This window comes from Eschrichtius robustus, chromosome 15 (genome assembly GCF_028021215.1).
Source record: "Eschrichtius robustus isolate mEscRob2 chromosome 15, mEscRob2.pri, whole genome shotgun sequence".
NCBI classification, from domain to species: Eukaryota; Metazoa; Chordata; class Mammalia; order Artiodactyla; family Eschrichtiidae; genus Eschrichtius; species Eschrichtius robustus.
In genome coordinates this window covers 7,045,866-7,066,080 of record NC_090838.1, presented here as the reverse complement: position 1 = coordinate 7,066,080, position 20,215 = coordinate 7,045,866, and the positions used below count along the sequence as shown (strand labels likewise).

General features: G+C 45.7%; 1 protein-coding gene across 2 annotated transcripts in view; it reads right to left on the bottom strand.

Annotated features, from left to right (window-relative positions):
- Nucleotides 1–232: 232 nt before the first annotated feature.
- Nucleotides 233–20,215, bottom strand: part of GRHL1 (grainyhead like transcription factor 1) — a 45,628-nt gene continuing 25,645 nt past the window's right edge. Inside the window, exons 9-16 of one of the 2 annotated variants that reach the window (XM_068564946.1) lie at nucleotides 14,903–15,061; nucleotides 10,732–10,819; nucleotides 9,345–9,484; nucleotides 8,234–8,271; nucleotides 5,995–6,086; nucleotides 5,572–5,657; nucleotides 2,983–3,047; nucleotides 233–1,802 (exon numbers count right to left, since the gene is read on the bottom strand). In XM_068564946.1, the coding sequence (XP_068421047.1) occupies nucleotides 1,688–1,802; nucleotides 2,983–3,047; nucleotides 5,572–5,657; nucleotides 5,995–6,086; nucleotides 8,234–8,271; nucleotides 9,345–9,484; nucleotides 10,732–10,819; nucleotides 14,903–15,061 (783 nt within the window). In that variant the 3' untranslated portion in view covers nucleotides 233–1,687. The remainder of the gene's footprint in view (nucleotides 1,803–2,982; nucleotides 3,048–5,571; nucleotides 5,658–5,994; nucleotides 6,087–8,233; nucleotides 8,272–9,344; nucleotides 9,485–10,731; nucleotides 10,820–14,902; nucleotides 15,062–20,215) is intronic. The other variant, XM_068564947.1, reaches the window with a different exon arrangement.

The following is a 20,215-nucleotide window of genomic DNA, read 5'->3' as shown; positions in this document are numbered from 1 at the left end:
GGAAGGAAGAGACCCAAATATACATGCTGGGAAACAAGGAGAAAATGCTAAGGTGATTCTTTTCAGCTCTACTATTTTAAGATCTCAGATTTTGCTTTACTGACTAATGAAAGGAAAAAGTCAAACTGAATAACAGGAAATGACATATTACGAAATAGACATATAAAATTTAATCCCTTTGGTTTAACATACATCTTCAATTGTACAATTAAAAACAAGACAAAATCGATCCCATAAAACAAAATATAAAATATTGTTTATATGACCCGTGTCCCATAATATCTTATCTTAGAAAACCAGCAATTTAGTTCACATACTTCATTGGAATATTTTAATGTAAGAATGTAACTATCAACCCTACTTATACAAATAACCTACCTCCCTGAGCCTAAAGGTACCTGCGATTTTAGTTCCGTTACAAAATTACACTTTTTAGGATTTTTATGTATTTCAACTTGTGTACAAAATGTTCCCCTGCCATAGTAACACAGTCTCATAAATTCATGAATGCCTTCTAGAATTGTTAGCATACTAGACAACCAAAGCTTGAAGGTTCTGGAACATGATAAAACAGAAGTCATTTCTCGTAACAGGAAGATCAGGAAGAACTCCATCTTGGGTTGTGTCACCCAGTTCACAGTAACCACAGCACGTGTTATGATTACTGTGTTTATTCCCTGTCAGGTCCACCTGACTGATACTAGCAGACACAGCAGTCATGAGCTACAGCAGTGTTTTTTCCTTTACTTCATTTGTTAATCAGTGCTGACATCCACATAATAACATTTGCAAGAGCAAACAGAATCTCTGTCGTTTGAGAAGGTTTTGCTATGCTACTGAATGACTGCTGTGTCTGGGAAAACGCAAAGAAAGCGTCTGAGTGGGTTCCACTAAGCGCAGTATGCTATCTGCTGGGTGTAGGTGATCGAAAATAACTTATCCTCTCGTCTCAAGGAAGTCTTTAAGGTAGCCCTTACCACATCTCTCCACTATATGTACACGGACACCACATGTATATATTATCTATTTATATAAGACAGGTATGTACACATTTACAGACACGGGCCTTCAAGACGTATTGCACTTACGTACACGCAGCTTTAGCTTTGACGGACGCACCCTGTAACTGTTTAAGTTCTTCATGAGAGAGGCAGTTGATATGTTCAAGAGAGTTGCAGAGGAAGACTTCGGAAACTTGCCCTATTGGAGTAAACATTTACTGGGGAATGAGAGGCCGAGGGAGAAAGGGCGCACCTGGTCCTCTTGGGGTGCCGTGCCCATAACCTGAGGCAGCCATAGTTACACCGAGTCTGACGTGCACTAGTGAGCAGGCCCACTAGCACTGAAGAGACAATATTTTTATAAATAACGTAGCAGATACCTTAAGGTTCCCAGGTAATCTAGTAAATCTTGGAACAAAGTTTTCACTTTTAATGCTAAGTATTTATATCAGAAAATTCAGACATCGTGGTATATGCTTTCTCTGTCATCTGAAAAACGCCAATGCAATATAGTCAATGCTATCTCCAAGCCAAATGCAGCGCCATCTCCAACTGGAAAGGAACCCCTTCCACTGACATCCACCCATGTTTGGAAGGTGGCCGAATGGGGAACCTGCGGCTTGCCAACCCAAAGGCCCACGTGACAGCTTCCCTGAGCTCACTGGGAGTCGTGGGCCAGGGCGCCCTCAGATCTCGGTGAGGGTGAGTTTGTACAACCCCCCGGCCTCTTCGATCTGCAGCTGGAAGGTGTCTTCGTTGGAGTAATGCTTCACAATGTTGTCGTCCATGTTCACCAGGATCCTGCAAGAGGGGAGCCAAGACAGACCCACTCAATCCTGCCCGCTCTGCAGTCAGACCCAGCCTTCACCGTTAGCTCTGCCACTTACTAGCTAGGATGCGGGAGGCAAACTGCTTAAACCTCCCTACACCTCAATTTCCTCATCTACGAAACGGGTATAACAGTAGTGCCCACCTTATAAGATTATTGTAGGGATTAAACGAGGGACTCAAGTAAAACACTTAACATGCAGGGCATGTGATAAAGAAAACACACTAGCTTAGTTACTGTTATTATTTCAGCATGTAGTAATCATTCAATAAACAGCATTTATTATAATGAACAAAATAAGTCTACAGAGGAGCACTTCATTGGTCCAGCTTTCGAAAGCACATCAGTAAGATTAACCTACATGATCTGAAGCCAGAGCTCCCTGACAAATTATCTTCCCTTTAATTTAATTACCCTTAAAGTTTAGCTGAACTACTATCAAGTCCAACCGTTCCCACTAGGCCCATCTAGAAAATTCCATTTGTTTTAGAATTAAGCCAAAAAATTCTTATTCTATACCCTGCTTACCCATGCCAAACAGCACAGACGCTTAAGTAAAACAGTACTAAAAATATTAACTTCTGGACAAAGAAGCAATATTCTGCGATTGAAAACATGATCCAGGGCAGGAGGATGGAGTGGGAAGGGCAAAGGTTTTGCAGTCGGTCAAAACAGAGCTTGAGTCATGGCCTCGGCACTAACTCACCACCTGCTCTTGGACAAGCCTCTCAGGCTCTCTGGGCCTCGGCTGCCTCGTCTAAAAACTATGAGTAGTAGCATCTGTCTTAGGGTAACATGAGAATTAAATAACACACGAAGTGCCCAGTCCAGTGCCTGACTCACGACAGGGCTCAATAAACGGGGTAGCGACTGTTGTCATCCTTAGTAAATTTCATCACGTGTTCTGGAATTTGGAGCCACTGCACTGCAGCCAAGCATGGGAAGAACAAAGACTCTACTTGAAAAAAACCCACAAAAATGTCCTAGAAAAGTAAATCAACTTTATGGGATAATTTAGTTAAGAAAAAATACATTCTTGCATTGATGCTTCTATAGCTGGTTCTTGACTGGGCACAAATGCACGTGAATGACATGCATGTTACATAATATCAACACTGTTGAGAGGTATTAAGAATGCCAGTCACTGCTCACCCCTTTTTACACTTCTTGAATATTTTCCCAATCTTGTCTTGGGGAACATCATATTTGTCTGAGATCTGAAAGAGTAAAAGAAAGATAATCACAAAATGCTGTCTTCATGGCTTGAAAAAACAAACAATATATATATTAATATAGTGGTACAGACACTCGACTTTCCACTTCTCACAAATGCACATGCAAAGACAGAGATGAGAGCTTGTCTGTATGCTGGGGAGGGGTGTTACCTGCCTTTGGAGAAAGCTGGAATCGGGTGTTTGTTATTTCTCGCGGGATTACAGATGTCATAAATCTATTATATGGCCATAGTTTTTTTAAATTAATACCTCACAGAGCAGTTTTACGTTTCTAGAGAAACTGAGCGGAAAGTACAGAGCTGCTCACTGCCCCCCACACCAGTGTGCTGCACTTGTTATGTGTGATTGAGCCGACACTGTGGTGACTCAATCGCCATTAGGAACTGAAGTCCACCATCCACTCGGGTTCCCTCTCTGAGCTGTACGTCCACGGGTTTTGACAAGCGTACAATGACACACATCCATCTTGTCACAGGTACTTTAATCAGCACATAAAGGCCTCGCTTTGGAGTCAGACACACCTAAACGGGATCAGTTCTGACTCACTTTCCATTGGCAGGTGACCTTTCTAATCCTCAGCCTCCTCTTATGTCACCTCACCCACCCCAGCACTGCTGTGGGATTAAAACGTGTCCAGCACAAAGCAGGAGTTAATTTCAGGTACAGAATTATGAGAAGGAAAGAAACTATTTCACATCCCACAGCCCAGAAGGAACACCAAGGCCCTGATCACAGTAAGGCCTGCATCTCTGCCAGGGCTGCCCAGAGCCTCTCCAGACGGCAGCGAGGCTCCGGCCAAGGTGTGGCCCCTCCTCCCTTCATGACCAATGGGTGGTCCACACAGTGTGATGAAATCAGTACGGTACAAACTTTGGAGGTTTTCGTCAGGGCACAGGCGCTATCTGTACAGGGAGGGGATGGATTACTACAGGACAAACAGCTGATTCAGTCTAGATCAAACGCTTTATCTGCACTGCTGTCCAGACCACGCCCACGCTGGGGTCACTGCCCACCCAGCCTCAATCTGAAGAGCACAGCTCCAGGGGGCCCTGAAAACGGACGGGGCCTCAGGAGACCAACCTTCAGATCACTTTCAATCTAACACAAATATACATTTCAAACCAAATCCAAGCTCCCATCATACAAACAAGTTCATTTCTTTTCTGTATCACTGGATAGTAATTCTTTGTATATTTATGTAATCCCCGCCCAGGAGATGGAAGACTGTAATGAATTCCTCATGAGTTGCGAACAAGTTATATTCGGCATAGTGAGTCTTTTTTTTCACATTCTCCTCTCCCCATAATCAAGAGTTTGCGTGATTCTTAAGAAGGGCTGTCAGAATACAAGGGAAGCCAGAGGGACCCAGGAGAAATCACAGGAAGCAGAGGGCTACGGGTGGCGCTGGCTGTGGTGCCGGGGCAGGAACGGCCTAAGAGCCACTGTGAACGCCGAGCTCCCTGAGGGGCTGAGCGATAGCGCCCCCAGCCTCTGTCCCGCTGCCCTGCTTTAGTTTTCTCCATCGCATTTATCAGTACCTGGCAAATTACACAGTAATGTCTTTGTTTACGTTATTGTCTCTATCTTCCTAACTAGAACCTAAGCTCCATTTGGCACTGTGTCACGTACCCTTCTAACTCCAGGGCCCAGAACGGTGCCTGGCACAAAGCAGGCCCTTAACAAATGTTTCTTAAATGAATCCAACACACTGCAGTAGTCAGGGGTTGGGGGGGGTGCCGGGAGAAACCTATCTCCAGCCCAGTTATGGGCGTGCTTTGAGCTCAAAGATCCCGATGATTTACAGGGGGCCGAGGTTGATAAATATCAAGACACAGTGCTGATTCCTTGAGTTTCACCCTGGGGCAAAGCCAAAACGGGGAATCAGCATGGCACCCTTCTCACATCTCTCTCTGATGTCTTAGGGGCAGGCTGGGGTCAGTTTGCTTGTGGGCCCTTTGCTGAGATCCTGCAGGAGGGGCTGTGGTCGTCTCTGGTCACACGTCTACATTTTCATGAATAGGCTCTGAGTAAGATCTTGACACAAGTTCGGTCACGCCCCAGATCAGGAGTTTCAAAGGCAGACCGAGGTGCCACTGTTTTATGCGTGAAGTTTTTAAGATTTTATTCGCTAGAATTAACTTTTGTTGGCTTCTCAGTAGTTTAAGTGGCAATCTCCCTTTAACCAAGTCTATGAAAATTAAACTATTCCATAGGTCATCGCAAATTCACTCAGTTCAGAGGATTAGACTTTGCTGAGTGATTACTAGCTACCAACCAGTGCGCTGGGTGCAGCGGTCTGAGGTGGGACAGCCCTGCAGCCGCTGAGGACCTTGGGACGTGGGGTAAAACGTGGCACGTGCTGCGGCCACAGACACGGCGCTGGGACTCAGGAAAGGCTTCAGTACCACACACAAATCCAGATGGTCTGGTAAGACTTGTTCCAATCCAATTCTATGTAAGTTTGTTTTTACTTTTTAAAGAGAACCACAAAGTTCCTCTTACTTACAGCTTCCATCAGGCCTTTCAAAGACGGAGTCTTGAGCATCAGGGCATCGAAGACTTCTTCCGACTCCTTTCGCACATAGAGCAGCACTGACCCCCAGTCGGGAATAAGGAGGGAAAAAGAAAAGTGAACTTCACTGACAGGAGCAAAATAAGAAAAAAGACCGTGGGTATTGGTTAAAATAAAAGGAGACGTCCACATTAAGGACAGCAAGCATGAACTGATATAAAATCTGTCTTAAGGAACACAGCTTTCAGCTTCTTTTAACTCTGCTGGAAGTCCCAGCTCAAGCCAGGAGCTGGTCTGATGGAGGAACACTCAAAGAAGTCAACATCGATGAGATCTGTTTGAGCAATGTATGCTTTTGACAAATTCAGAGCTTACTTCCCACTGAAAACTCCCACTAGGAAACGTAAACCAACGCACCTCTCTTTGGTTCTTCTACCCGGCTCAGCTTAGCAGGAGGAGGGATCACAAAATCGTCTTCCGAGCCATAAGGCCCCCTTTTCAAGTTAGACCTGCAGGTGATCCGAAGTATGCAATTAGTGACTTCACCTTAAATCACTAGCAGAAACAAAAGGAGTTTGGGGGTGTATCGCTGAATCTTAGATTTAAAATGACCTTCGTTCTCTATCTGGTCCAGCTTCCTTATCCTGTGAATGAAAATCTGAGGCCCAAGGAAAGATGCCAAGTGAACCAGGCTTGCGCTACTGAATGGCAGAGCTGGGACTACACTCAGGCACCTGCCAGACACCCTGGCTGCTCTTACACAGCTCAAGCTGCCGGTGCGGGAACGCAGTTTCTTTCCAGGAAAACACTTATGAAGGAGGTGGGATCTGAGACGTACATGAAGGTGGTAACAGAGGAGAGGGCATGTCAAAAAAGGGAGGAAGTGTGAGCGGGAAAATGCAAAGCCAGGCTGGCTGAAACAGAATGTTCCAGAAGAAGATAAATCTGATCTGGAAAATCTTGATCATTCAGCTCTGAGGAATTCTAGACTTTATGTTGCAGTTATCAGGGAATCTGAAAGTTCTGTGAGACAAGAATGCTGTAATCAGTGTGTGGTAGAGATCGGAGGGGACTCCAGGACCTACAAGCAGAAGAACCAGTTGGAGGACTTTGGAGACAATCATAGCATAAAATTCCAAAGGGTTAAAATACAGCAGTGTCAGCGGAAATAAAAAAGGGAAATGTTTACAGTACGTTTGGGGAAAGAAGCGAAAAGATCAGAGTGATCGGCTGTCAAAGTCACAAGTTATGCGGTGTTCAATGTTGTGAGGTTCAGAGTAGGTGAGCAAGAAAATAGGAAAAAAAAAACTGAAAATGAAATAAGTGCTTGCAGAATTCTGAGCAGAATCATCACTTCAAGAATAGAGGCTGGGCCTTAAAGTACTCTGTCTCAGCTTCCAGCACGTAACAGGCCTCCAACGAAAGCACCTGCAGGATTTATGTCTGAGAACACAATGAGTTAAAGAGGCAGAGAGAAGGCCTGTGGCCAATTCGGGTGGGCACGGGCAGCCAGAATGGCCCAAAGAGGGGGGCTGGACCCTCAACATGGTAGAGTGCTGAGCGGGAGGGCTGCTGGCGTGGCCCGAGGAGGGTGCCCCCAGGTGTGGGGAGCAGCGACACCTCAAGAGCAACAAGCATACCCAGGGGCCTCCTCTGGGTTTCTAAAGCCCAGTCTCCACAAGGAATCAGGGTTTCTTGGAAAAGAGGCTGATTTGAGGGCCGGAGAAGGGAAAACGCAAGTGCCTGGAACACACTCTGCCTGAAAGTGAGGAAGTGCTCGAGCAGTGAGGACAGGAGGGTCATGTCAAAGGGATCCAGGAGCAAAAGCTTGAGGGGCCCCGTAGCCCCGGGACAACGTGAGCAGAGTAAATGACGCTGATGGATCCGAACTTACTGAATAAAACGAGAAATCGCGAGTCCATGCTGATATAAACATGTAAATGAAGAAATGCAAAGTGGGGCAAGGAATGAGATATTTACAAAGCTACAAAGCACCTCCCCTCAAAACACTTAACTACAAAAGGAGAAGAGCAACCCCACAGTGAGAAGCCTGGTAGACACCGCCTGATTCCAGCGATCAGAGCGAACGTCACCCGCCGCGGGGTGCACTGAAAGCGTGTGCCCCCGACAGGACACACTGAGAGCAGGGCCTTGTCTGTGACGTTCCCGCCAAGATGCATCATCTACCCCAACCAAGAGGAGACAAAGGACAGACCCAGGCAGAGGGATGTCCTACAAAACACGGGTCTGTAACCTTCAGAAGTATTAGCTCAGGAAAGTCAAGGAGAGATTGAGGCCGTTCCAGATTGAAGGAGATTAAGGAGACAGGACAACTAAATACACTGTGGGAGTCTGAACTGGACCTTTTCTTGCCATAAAGGATATCACTGGAACAACTGGCGAAGCCTGGGTGGGAACACGGACTGGCAGGTACTAAGGTCTCAATGTCAGTATCCTGACTTCTTCACGCAGGAGAACATCCTCATTTGTGGAAACATCCACCAAAGTATTTAGGAATGATGGATGGGTCACTGGGTCCGCAACTTACTCTCAAATGGCTCAGGAAAAAAATGAGTTCTTTGTATTATAATTATTCTATACGTTTGAGATTGTTTCAAAATAAAAAGAATTTGCTAAAACAAAACATAAATCTTACCCTTCACCCTCCAATTCTTCTGAGGCAATAGGAAGGACCTAAGACCAAAAAAAAAAAGATTGCTTTTCAAGAATATGCTAAAATACTTTAGACCTTAAATGAATTATTCCCAAAATGAAAATAATTTTGAATGTGACCAATCTCATACAAAATCCTCTAGCCTTATTTTTCAATACCCAGATTCTTGAGGATGTCTTAAACTCCTCTAACTCAGGGGTTGGCAAACTACAGCCCACGAGACAAGCCTGGCCCTGTGCCTGCTTGTTATTGGCACACGGCCACACCCATTCATGGCGCAGGGTTTATGGTGCTTCTGACCCCACAATGGCACAGGTGAGTGGTCACAACAGAGACCGTCTGACCCCCAAAAGCCTACAATGTTTATTATTTGACCCTTTACAGCATAAGACTGCTGACCCTTGCTCACCCCAAAGCTTCTCATTAGAAACTGAAGACATTGGCAGTGACTTTCCTGAAGAATTCTGAAAACTCATGTCTGTAGGAATCTGTGTACAAAGCCCATGGCGGATGTCTTTGGGGTATTTCTCTGAGCTCAGCTTGGCGGGCACGCTCCACTCCACCCAGGTCCTACCTCCACTGAGTTTCTGCTCCAAGCAAAGCTGACTGCGTATTTGTTAAATTTCACATTAGTCGCCAAAACACAGCCAAACATGTGCCAATGATGATCCCCTAACTTAAACCATAGAGAGAGCCCTCAGATGTGCTTTATCCCATTACGGATCCCACCGCAGGCATTCCTCTGGCTTTTCCCTCCTGTCCAGACCCATGTAAGTTAAATTCACAGGACCACAGACTCAAACTCCAAATTCTGTTACTACTCCAGTATCCTTTAAATGAGCTAAGATACAAATAGATAAATTCACACAGAATTAACTTGCCGGGTCTTGTACTGTGGTTCCACCAACAATGCTTACACACACTTGACTGCACGGACATCATGTTGCCCAAACCGAACACTCCAGAGAGCTGACACCTAACACTGGCCAGACCTCATGAAGTTTTGGCTTCTGTTTGCCATGAATAATGCCAAAGACTTTCTTTCTGCGGAGTTTCACTTCCTTGCAGCCACCCTGGGATCCTGGTTACCTACGTGAGCGCCCCGCTGAAGGTTGGCGAAGTGCACGTCAGGAATGAAGAGGACAGGCTGGGTGTCGAGATCAATGAAGGGCTTGAAAACCGTGATATCCATTCGTTTGTGAGAGGGAAGCAGCGGTACTTTGACATCAGAAACTTAAAAAAAAAAAATGAGGACACCACAGTCAACAGCTTACATACGCAGACTGGATGCAGGCCACAGAGCATTTTCCTCACTGTTTAAGAAACTTAAATTGTAGAGGAATATCCAATACAGGTCATGCTGCCTGAACTGAGAAAAATCGCAGCTTATGTGAAGGAACAGGTCGTTCGTATTTGCACTAAAATCAATTGCACATCTTATCAAAATCAGGAGAGAAAAAGCCATCTTTAAGCAGACACAGACACACACACAACCAGAAGATCCAGAACAGAGGCAAAGCATGTTTAGTTTCTGCCTGAAAGGCTAAAACTTATGACTGTATAAACATAATTTGGAAGTAATTTCACGCTAGCTCTCCTCATTAGATAATTTGTTCTGACAGCAACGTACTCCTGAATTCAGAACACGAACCTGAACTTCAGACCTTCATCTTCAGAACCGAACCTCAGGGAGGCTGAGAGTCAGCATGACTATCTAACTCTTATTAACTGAATTACAGACTCCATCATCCCCCACCCTGCGGTGCTTAGTGACGAGCTTTCCTAGCCAGTTAGCTGCTCTCTGAAGTGACGTCGTGAGGCTGCAGCGTGATGCCAGCGAGACAGCCCTGACTGCTGCACTCAGGCCACGTCTGCTGGGCGCCAGCCATGAAGAGAACAGGTGCGGCCGCCCGCATACTGTGGATGAAGCGCTGCCTGCACAGAGCAGCTTGCTTTTTTTTTTTCCTTTTAGTTGAGAGCTACAGGATTTTGTGAACGTGAATGCTGGTCACGTTAAAAAAGAAAAAGCGAAAAAGCTTTCCCAGTGCCATGTCCAAACAGAAGCCCTACAGATTCTGCAAATGTCAGAATACTCAACATAAGAACACCACACTCATTTGGAATGGAGACAACCTGAATTCCAAAGGGTGTTATTCTTAAAAAGCTAGACAAGCTCCAATTTCATCATGAGCTATTCGGGCGGACTGTGTGCTATTTTTCAGGACTGGAGCCAGCAACCTGAACCAGAACTGACAGCCAAAATCGTCTGAACTCTGGAGAAACTCAGGAATCCTTCCTGCAGTTCCCCAGAAAATGACTTAGTTCAGCCCTCATCTGTCCTTGTACCTGGTTAAAGGAAGCAAAGCTACCACCTCACAGCAGTAAAAAATATCCACCACCCTATCTTCTGCTTGAAACCTTCAAGTCACTGTTCTGAATGGAAAAGGTCTAAAATGCTTGGTGAAAACACTTCTACTTACAGGCATTCAACTGGGAGCTGGGGTCAGTACACTTGCCTTTTCTTTTGCTTTGTTTTCGTTCTTCATCCCTGATTTTCCGTTCAGCTCCCTAGGTCAAGAGAAGACAAGACATGGTTCTGTTTATCTGATCCTCTTGAAAATATTTAACTCTTATCCTGACCTATGGGGGGAAGATATCTCCTCTTTGGAAATGAGCTGCATCGCTTATTATACTCACGAAGCTTATCACAGTAGTTTCCTCTAAAAAGCCCATTCTTAAAACTATTTTTAACTATATGAAATCACAGGAAAACACTTATTTAAAAAACAAATAAATAGAGCAAAATTCCCCTCAACAATTGACGTGGCCAGGTTAAATGGAAAGCTAAGAAAATCCATTAATGTACCACACACTGGCTTCAAAGACACAAGTGACTTTTCTTGTTGTCTATTAATAAGAAAATGAAAGAAAAAACACAAGTTAACCCTGCTTTGAGTGTACTTTCCTGTATGGGCAATGTGGTCACTGAAAACTGTGATTCTGTCCAAGGACTTGGCATCTAGTAAGTGACAGATAGGACCAACTGTGACTCACAAAAGCAAACGTTTAACTAGAAATCTGCAGTCACCTAAAAGAGAAAAAGTATGCTCCCAGGCCTACAAAGAGGACATGTGTACACAGTGTGCTCCAACCATACAGAGAACGGCACTGCCACACAGCTGAACCCACAAGCCTGTTAGTAACAAGCACGACCTGAAAGTAAGCAAGCAAGTGCAATAAAAACAAAACTATTCGTTAGTCATTTTGCTTGACCTACTGGCATTTTTTCTGGATGACGTAGATTTCTTTACAAAGTTATTCAGGTATGAACTTACTTGACTTAAGGTGACTTACCTTTCTGTAAATAAATTCCCTAATAGCAAAGAGAGGCAGTAAAAATCATCCCACTGATTTTGGCACGATTGTACAACAAAACCACATTTTAAAATACGGAATACAAAACCCCCTTCTGCCTTTTAGAGGGTGTTGCTCCACTAACGCACCAGTAAACATACAACCTGCTTATCAACACTGCTACGTGATACTGACGCAAACATCCCCTCCCTGACGGAGGAGAACAGGCAGAGATCGCCAGTCTCCTCGAGTTACCGACTGGAGTTGGTCGGTATCTCTCAGGTCCTTCTAACAGTCTAACAATAACTTCATGTAGATGGTTAAGTTATATTCCCTAAAAGGAAGTTTTACAAAATAGGACACTTTCCTCCTTATTTGTCAGCTACATCTACAAAGAATGAGAAGCGGCTTTTGCTTCCACTCAAGATTTACCCTCTGCTCAGAAACAACTGACAGAATGACCAAGTGCATGAAACAAGGATTCTGAAGGCCCCAGCCACCAGGCAATGAGGAAGAGCAATTCCCTAGAAACGGGAAACCAGCAAGGCGAGACCCCCAGGTGCTGAGCACCCTCCAGAGTTTCCAGGCTGCGGCCCAGGGAGGGATGTCCGGGGGTCTCCACGAGCCAGATTCCTCGGAATGAGAAGGCAGAGGCGAAGCAGAGAGATCAAGGCGGCAGGCAAAGTGGCAAAGAGGAAAGTTGGGAGAGAAAGAACCCTGGATGTCTTCAGAGGGGCCCACACACTCAGCAGAGCGCCGAGAGTGCACGGTGTGAGGAAGCCACCCGCAGTCGGGGAGCAGAAAACATCTAGAGAAAAGACTAGAGGCCAGGGCCAGAAGCAGCACCTGCTCCCAGTGATCAGACTGGAAAAACGGATAATTCACGGGCACGGGGTGGAAGAGTCAGGAAGAGCTCGCCTCAGCCGTGGGGAAGAACGGCCTGACGCTGAGCACTGCTCCAGACCCGCCCAGCAGACAGGAAACGGGAGACCTGGGGAGACCAGCCTGTTTCCAAGGAACTTCACTAGATCTCAGGACAAGGTGCAAGAAGATTCACAGGATGACAGAAACATCCAGCCCCCAACAAGGTAAAACTCACACGTCTGGTGTCCAGTGAGATGCCAGGCATGCAGGGAGGCAGGAGACCAAGAGTGAGGAGGATGATCAAACCACTGAAACAACCCAGAACTGACACGGAAATTAGACATGAACACGGTTACCGGAGCCTCAGTCCACGTGTTCAAAAGCCAGTGGACGGCTTCCTGGTGGCGCAGTGGTTAAGAATCCGCCTGCCGGTGCAGGGGACACAGGTACGAGCCCTGGCCCGGGGAGATCCCACATGCCGCGGAGCAACTAAGCCCGTGAGCCACAACTACTGAGCCTGTGCTCCAGAGCCCGTGAGCCACGACTACTGAGCCCGCCTGCTGCAACTACTGAAGCCCACGTGCCTAGAGCCCGTGTTCCACAACAAGAGAAGCCACCGCAATGAGAAGCCTGCACACCCCCAACAAAGAGTAGCCCCCGCTCGCCACAACTAGAGAAAGCCCGTGCGCAGCAACAAAGACCCAACGCAGCCAAAAATAAATAAATAAATAAATGAATAAACCAACCAACCAACAAACAAACAAACAAATAAAAGAAACAGCAGATGTCAGAAAAATTTTTAAACGGATAAAACTTTAATTTCTCCCTAGATTTTTAAAAAAAGAACATGGACATCGCAATAGTTTGTCTTTTGGCTAAAAAGAAGAATGTGGTATGAAGGAAAGAGATGTGACTTAGGGTCAGAAATCCCTGCTCTACAGCAGACGCGACCTGTCATTTGTAAAATGCAGCACATGTTAAAGCACTGCGGTGGGTAGACTAACGCCCCTCAAAGCTGTCCACGTCTGAACCCTAGAACCTGTGACTCTGTCAGCTTACACAGCAGAGGAGAAGGAGGCTGCTCCCCAGCTGACTTTAAGACAGGAAGAGTATCCTGGGGCACCTGCGTGAGCCCAAGCGAATCACAAGGGTCCACAGCAGCAGGAGAGCCAGAGGAGCACGTGTGAGGATGGCTCTGAAGATGGAAGGGGCCGTGAGCCAAGGAATGCGGGCGGCCTCTGGAAAGCAGAAAAGCAAGGAAACAGGTTCTCCCCTAGGGACTCCAGAAAGGAATCAGTCTTCCAACACCTTGATTTTAGCCCACTAAGGCTTGGGTCAGACTTCTGACCTACAGAACTGTAAGATGATGGATGTGTGTAGTTTTGAGTCACTAAGTTTGTGGTAATTTGTTCACAGCAGCAGAGAACTAATACACCTAGCACATTATCAGGCACGTGGCCGGTACTCGGTAAACATCACTGAGCCTGGGTGTTTGAGGGAGTCCTCTGGGCCCGGAGGGCCTCAGGCTCATCCACGTAGGGCCGCATGCTTGCTCTGTGCACCCAGAACACAGGCCAGGACACCAGACCCCTGATGGCAAATACACTGCCAGTTTCCTAGTACCTTCTAAAAATCTTAATAACAGAGAGGCTTTAACAGGATGAACAGAGGAGACTGGCAAAAAAAATACAGTCCGATATTTCTGAGTGGGAAAAGTCAGAGTCTTCTTCAATCTTAGTTCAGCGGACGGCTCCGCCCCGTTCTTGAGGATACCACTGTCTCCAGACCCCAAACCAGCGTGGGCCTATAGCTTCTCTCTGGATTTAATCCAGCTGAGCCCCTCGCTCTGCACCTGGCAAAAGTGCACATCTCTTCTCCAGAAAAAAAGCAGTCATACCAGAGAAAAGAAATGACACTGACATCATTTGGGCCTGTGCTCTCTCTTCCTGCCTACCTGCTGCTGTCAAGAAGAATCTGAATCTCATTTTCTCCTGCCTTAGTGAGCTGGCTGACAACTTGCCAAACAGCCTGGAGGGAGGTGAGCCAGTGAAAACACACGCGCAGAGTCCTCAGACCCAGAGCTCAGGAAGAGCTCCAACACCGCAGCTGCGGCCTGCAGGTCCCCGTAAGCTGAGGGGCCACCAAGGATTGGGTGCAGCTGGCATGAGTCCCTGTGTGCCATCCTATCAGACACGCCCGACAAAATGTGCTCATCGACGCTTCCAGTTTTTCAGTCAAAAGGAGTTTATCTTTCTCCCCTATATAACGTGATTTTGCATGGCTAAAACATGAATTGCTTATTTAAAATAAGGTATTTTATATTATCAACAATACATTCTTATTGAACTTAAACAGCTCCTGGTCTTTTCCTGTGAGGAAGGGTGCCCCTTGCACGCTGTATTCTAAGTGTCCCTGCCGAGTCGGCAGCCTTACCTTGTCACAGAAGACTTTTATCTGGCAGTACGCCCGATGCACAGGCTTGTTGCTGCGGTTGTTATAGCTATAGGTGTCGATCTGAATGTTCAGAGGCAACCCCTTCACACCTTTCTGAGAAGAGAAATCTGTGCTTAAGCAGTTCACGGAGATGAAAACCTGCAAAGCGAAGAAAAGGTTCTGTAAGCACCAGGCACTGACGGTCAACCTTCGCACAGCTTGTAAAAATAGTAGTGTCACTGAACCTATCCAAATATGCTCTAAATGAGAGCTCAGCTTCTTGTTTAAAAGATTTTTTAAAGAGGTAACAAAGGGTTTATTTTAAAACCACCTTTGGTCATAAGAATGCAGACCTTAAAGGGAAAAAACAGACAGCAGCTTTGACCCCCTGTCAATTCTCCCCCCAGAACACTTATTTAGTATCCTACGGTGGGGCTGAGGCTGGTTGTCTTTCTTGATGTCATTTTTGAATGTTCCAAATGGTATACGTTCTCTCTGCAGCTGTTTTAGAGCTTGCAACTAACTCTTTGGGGATCCGTCTGTCTTTATGTCTACACCACCTCCTAGGATGACCTGTAACATCTATGTCCCAATATTCTGGAATTTAGGAAACTGTTCGTTAGAGAGACCCAGGTGAAGCTTGTACAGAACACCAACACGCTCCATTTCCCCCGCCCCGCCCCGCCCCGTATTTGTGATTCTGGATTTTAACCTCTCCACACTTGGTCACAGGTTTTTGAGCTCCCTGTCAATGCTTTAGTTTTAGAATTTATTTCTGATGCATGAGCACCACATAGTGGGTATTATTGGAATTACAGTTTTTAAAACCGGTTGGCGCATTTCAAAGACCCTAGACCCTTACTCTGGATTCCTGCCAGACCGTGAGTGAGGTGACAACCCTGCAGCCCTAACAACCAAAAACAGATCCGCCACGGTCGTGGTCGTGCGGGGTGCCGCTGGCTGAAGCAAGACCCAGAGAGGGAGGGAGACGTTTCAGTCAGCAGAGGGGGGAAAACCTGTAAGAAGGTAAGATAAGAGAGAACGGAGTGGGAACAGAGGGTAAGGAGAAAAAAATTATAGCCACAGGACAAAGAACATTCTCCAGAAGGTACGCAAAATGCTGAACCGGGGTTTCTATTCTTGCTCTAGTCTATATACTGTTTTTAAGTAGGAAGAGACCAAAACATCCTAAAAAGATTGAGAACTTGTCCAAATAAACAGACAGAGAAGTCGTCTCTCACTCGTCCCCCCACTCAGCCTCGTCCGCTCTCTCGTGCCGAGGACACGCTGGCAGCGTGGCCCTGCCTCCCCTCTGTCCTGCCCCTCTTCCTGCTCCTGTCCCCTCCTGTCGCAGTCCGGTCCCCTCCACAGCTCCTCTCTGCTGCTCTCCATCTAAAGGTCCGACTCAAGGCCCTGCTCCCGGACTGTCTGCATTCAGCCCACACCGTGACACGGAGCCGACAGCAGCGAGCTGTCGTGCTGGGCATGCACCTTACACACGCGACCTCGTGTCGTCAGCACAGCCTGGAGGGCCTGTTACCCTCTGTTTACAGGTGAGGCCTGGAGAGACTTTTTTTAACTGTCCCCAGGGTAGAAAGCAAAGGGCTGGGATTCATATCCAAGACTTTCCCCCTTCACTTCTGGCTGCCTCTGTTTCCCAAACCAACTTTTTATCCTATAGACAAATCACTTGGCTTTTCTTTACTACCTGGAATGGTTTGCCATTTTTATATGTGTATGTTTTATGTCCCTGACTAGATCGTAAATACTCAGCAGGCTGGGTCCATTTCTCCACTTGACACGGTTCCTGATCTAGGACTGCCTTATCTTACCTATGATTTTTTCTTTTCATTTAAGTAATTTGCAGCAAATAAGCAAATTGCTCTAATTTTTTAAATACATAAATCTAGATATGTAGGCAAAAGTGGCACACATGAATTTCAAATCCACTACAGAAACTTAGTGCTTTGACTTTATATCTTTTCCTATACGTTTTTTTAAAAACCGTTCCATATATAATCCAGAAATCAAAGTTAAAAAGATAGTCTATGGAATAGATGAAAGAAGGACAAACAGAAAGGCAGACAGAAAGACAATAGTTCATGCAAACAACTGAGCACATAAAGTAACCAAACCACCACATTTTTCATTTTACAACTAAATGGAAAATCTGAAATTTTCTCCATCATTCCAGGTCACCCGGCTCGATTCCTAACTCAAAAACAGCTGCCTGGGAAAGTTACACTTTACCCTCAACAATTCCAGGAAGTCTTTGACCCAAAGTGATGTTCCCTTTACAAGAGGATTTCACGGTAATCCAACCTAAAACCTAACCTGCCCTTGCTTCCCAGTGTCAAGTTTCTATTCAAAGCAGAAATAAGCAGGAGCCAGATCCCAGGATCAGTATAAACACGGAGACTTCAGAGAGACATTACTCTCACTGTTATTCATGATCACTTACAATTGCTTTCTTATGGACATGCTTCTCCTATTTTTATATCAACTCTTTCTAAACCTGGCGGTGTTCTAAATGTGTCAGAGAAAGTGTACGGCGTCCCTAACTCAGCATTAAAAAAGTGCCACCTTCTCTAGATAAACACACAAACATACCAGTAAACAGTGAACGGGTTGTGCGGTATCTAGGCCAGGGACACGAGGTACAGGAACAGTGGGCTGAAGTCCTGCAGGAGAAAAATGGGGGTGGCACAAGAACAAGCCGGACAGTCACAGGGACAGCTGGCCCTGAGGGGGGACACTCATGCCGTGTTTAAGCCTCAACCAAAGGCTGGCAAGGGTGCAAGATGCCTTATATATGTTCTAGCAAGAGGTAATGTGGTCAACAGGAAAGGCTTTGGTCTGAAAATCAAAATGCCTAAGTTTTGGTCCCAGCTCTGTCACTGACTGTGCTGTGATGTGGGCAAGGGTCCCCCACTGTCAAACACAGGGTTGGATTAGACGACGATCTCTAGATGACTTTTAACTGCAGTCCCAGCATATTTACACTGAAAGATGATGGATGAATCCTATATCCCTACTCTGTATTTCTAGTGACAATAATTTTGTGTAATACGTTGATCAATCAACTTTTTACAAATCATGTTCTTTTAGGAGTACCATGTGAAGTTGCCACTTAAAGTTATCATACTAGCTACTTGTATGAAATTAAGAATCTTACAAAGCAGTGGTTCTCGAAATGCGGCCGGAGCATAAGCCTGCCTGGGAGCTCGAGTGCTTCACACCCTGACTCACGTGGAATTCCCGGGCTGTCAGCCTGTACCGGAGACGGTGACGGTGAGGCCACGTCTACAGTTCCTGCTCCCACGCCTGGGGTGGGTTTCAGGCTCGAGAACTGTCTTAGGTCCTACCTGGATAATTCTCGTGATCAGCCAGGATAAAAACCACTGCTGTCAAGTAATTAATCTTCTATATACTTACACACTTTGAGCGATAAAAGATCTCCTTTGGCTCCAAAACTCTGAGGTTATTAAAACGAGTCCCAATATATGGTTTCCTTTCTTGAAAGAGTTCCGATGTGCTTACATGTATTTATATGTATCCCATCAGGTTGTTTTTAATTAAAAAAAATTTTTTTACAGAGGTACAGCCCTATCAAATAAGAATAATATTCATTTAATCAAAGGAAAGATAAAGATGAAAGCATATGCTCAAATTTGCTATTCAATAAGGTCGTGTAAATCCTCAAGAACTCCTACTTTAGAAGACAGAGACCAGAAAAAAACCTATTAAAAACCTGTCAGACTTTACTTCTTATGTTTATCCCTCACGTGACGTTTGATTTTCATGGGGGTTGACGTGTACGGATGAACTGTGCGTTCGGGTGTGAGACTGGCCGGTGGCGTCGCGCCCACGGAGGACAGATACAACGTTTGAGCAGCCCTTCCTGTTCCTGGGGCCTGGTACACAGCACACGCTCAGCACACAGGTTTTCAGCAAGAGGAGGAAGATGCCGAGGGAGTAGTGAACAAACACGACCAAGAAGAAGTACAATGCAGACACCTAAAGCAGCTTTCACGTATTTATCTAAACCAGCAGTGGGTTACCTTTTACTGCAAAAGGGCCTGATAGAGTTTTCGCCTTTGTGGGCCACATGCGACCACCCAACTCTGCAGTAACGGTGCGAAAGCCGCCACAGACGATACGTGAACAGATGCTGGTGGCGGTATCTTGAAAAATCTTTGTTCACATAAACAGGCCCCTGGCTGGCCAGGGCCTGAGAGCTGCAGTTTGCTGACCCCCGAGCTACACCATTCTCTAAGCTGCTGGGACGGTAATTGATCCTTACGACATCACAATGTGGTAAAAACAGCGAGGAAGCACTACCCCCCTTTTTGTAATTCAGTATTTCCACTTTCCCCGCAGGTGACCTCCTGAGAAGATACCCGCTATGGACTTCCCATTAGTGTGACCTTCACCCACACACCCACACTCTTGATCAATGCAGCCCACGCTCGTGGACGGGACTACACTAAGTTCTGCGGGAGAAGCTCGGTCAGTGTCTGTGAATCTTTATTTAGGAAGGTGACAATCTTTAATCAGCAGCACCCAAAACAGGGAGAGAGCAAGTGTAGGAACACGAGGCAGAGCTGTGCTCTGGGTCCTGGGGCAGCAACATGGTGGATGTGTTCTGTTCCTCACCACATTAACACCTGGGGTGGGTTCTACCTTGGGTGACTTGGCCTTGACTTGGCCTTGGACAATAGGCCAAGTCACCCAAGTCTGGATAAAACAAATGTTCAGACCATACTCATTGTGCAGAGAAATATTTTCTATAATGAGATTACAGAAAAACTCCAATATCACCTACAGAAGGTGGGAAAGAGGTGAAAAGGAAGATGGATTATTACACATCCAACTCCTCCTCTATAAAATACACGTGTGTGTGCATGCACACACACTTAAAACGCCTTATTTCTGAAGTCTGAGAGTAGGCTGAATGATACACAACCTTCCTTCTCTAGAATGACGTAAATAAAGATCTTTAAGAACTCAAGTAATGACCTTTTCTCTGTTTTCATACCTCTTTGCCACTGATTTGGAGGAAAGGTTTGATTTTATTCAAATAATTGGAACATAAATCTCAAAAGATGAGCAACTAATGTTCCCATCTAAACTCACTAGAGAGAAAAAAAAACTAACCACAAAAAACCCTGCTAAACAGGTGGAAAGATGCTCAGCAAGATTCCTCTTTAAATGTCCAGCCCATTTTTCTAAGACAGTTCCTCATTCTTGGCCAAGAATTCATGCACTTAGAACTGCTCAAAAAATTTAATTTTGTTTTCATGCACTTAGAAT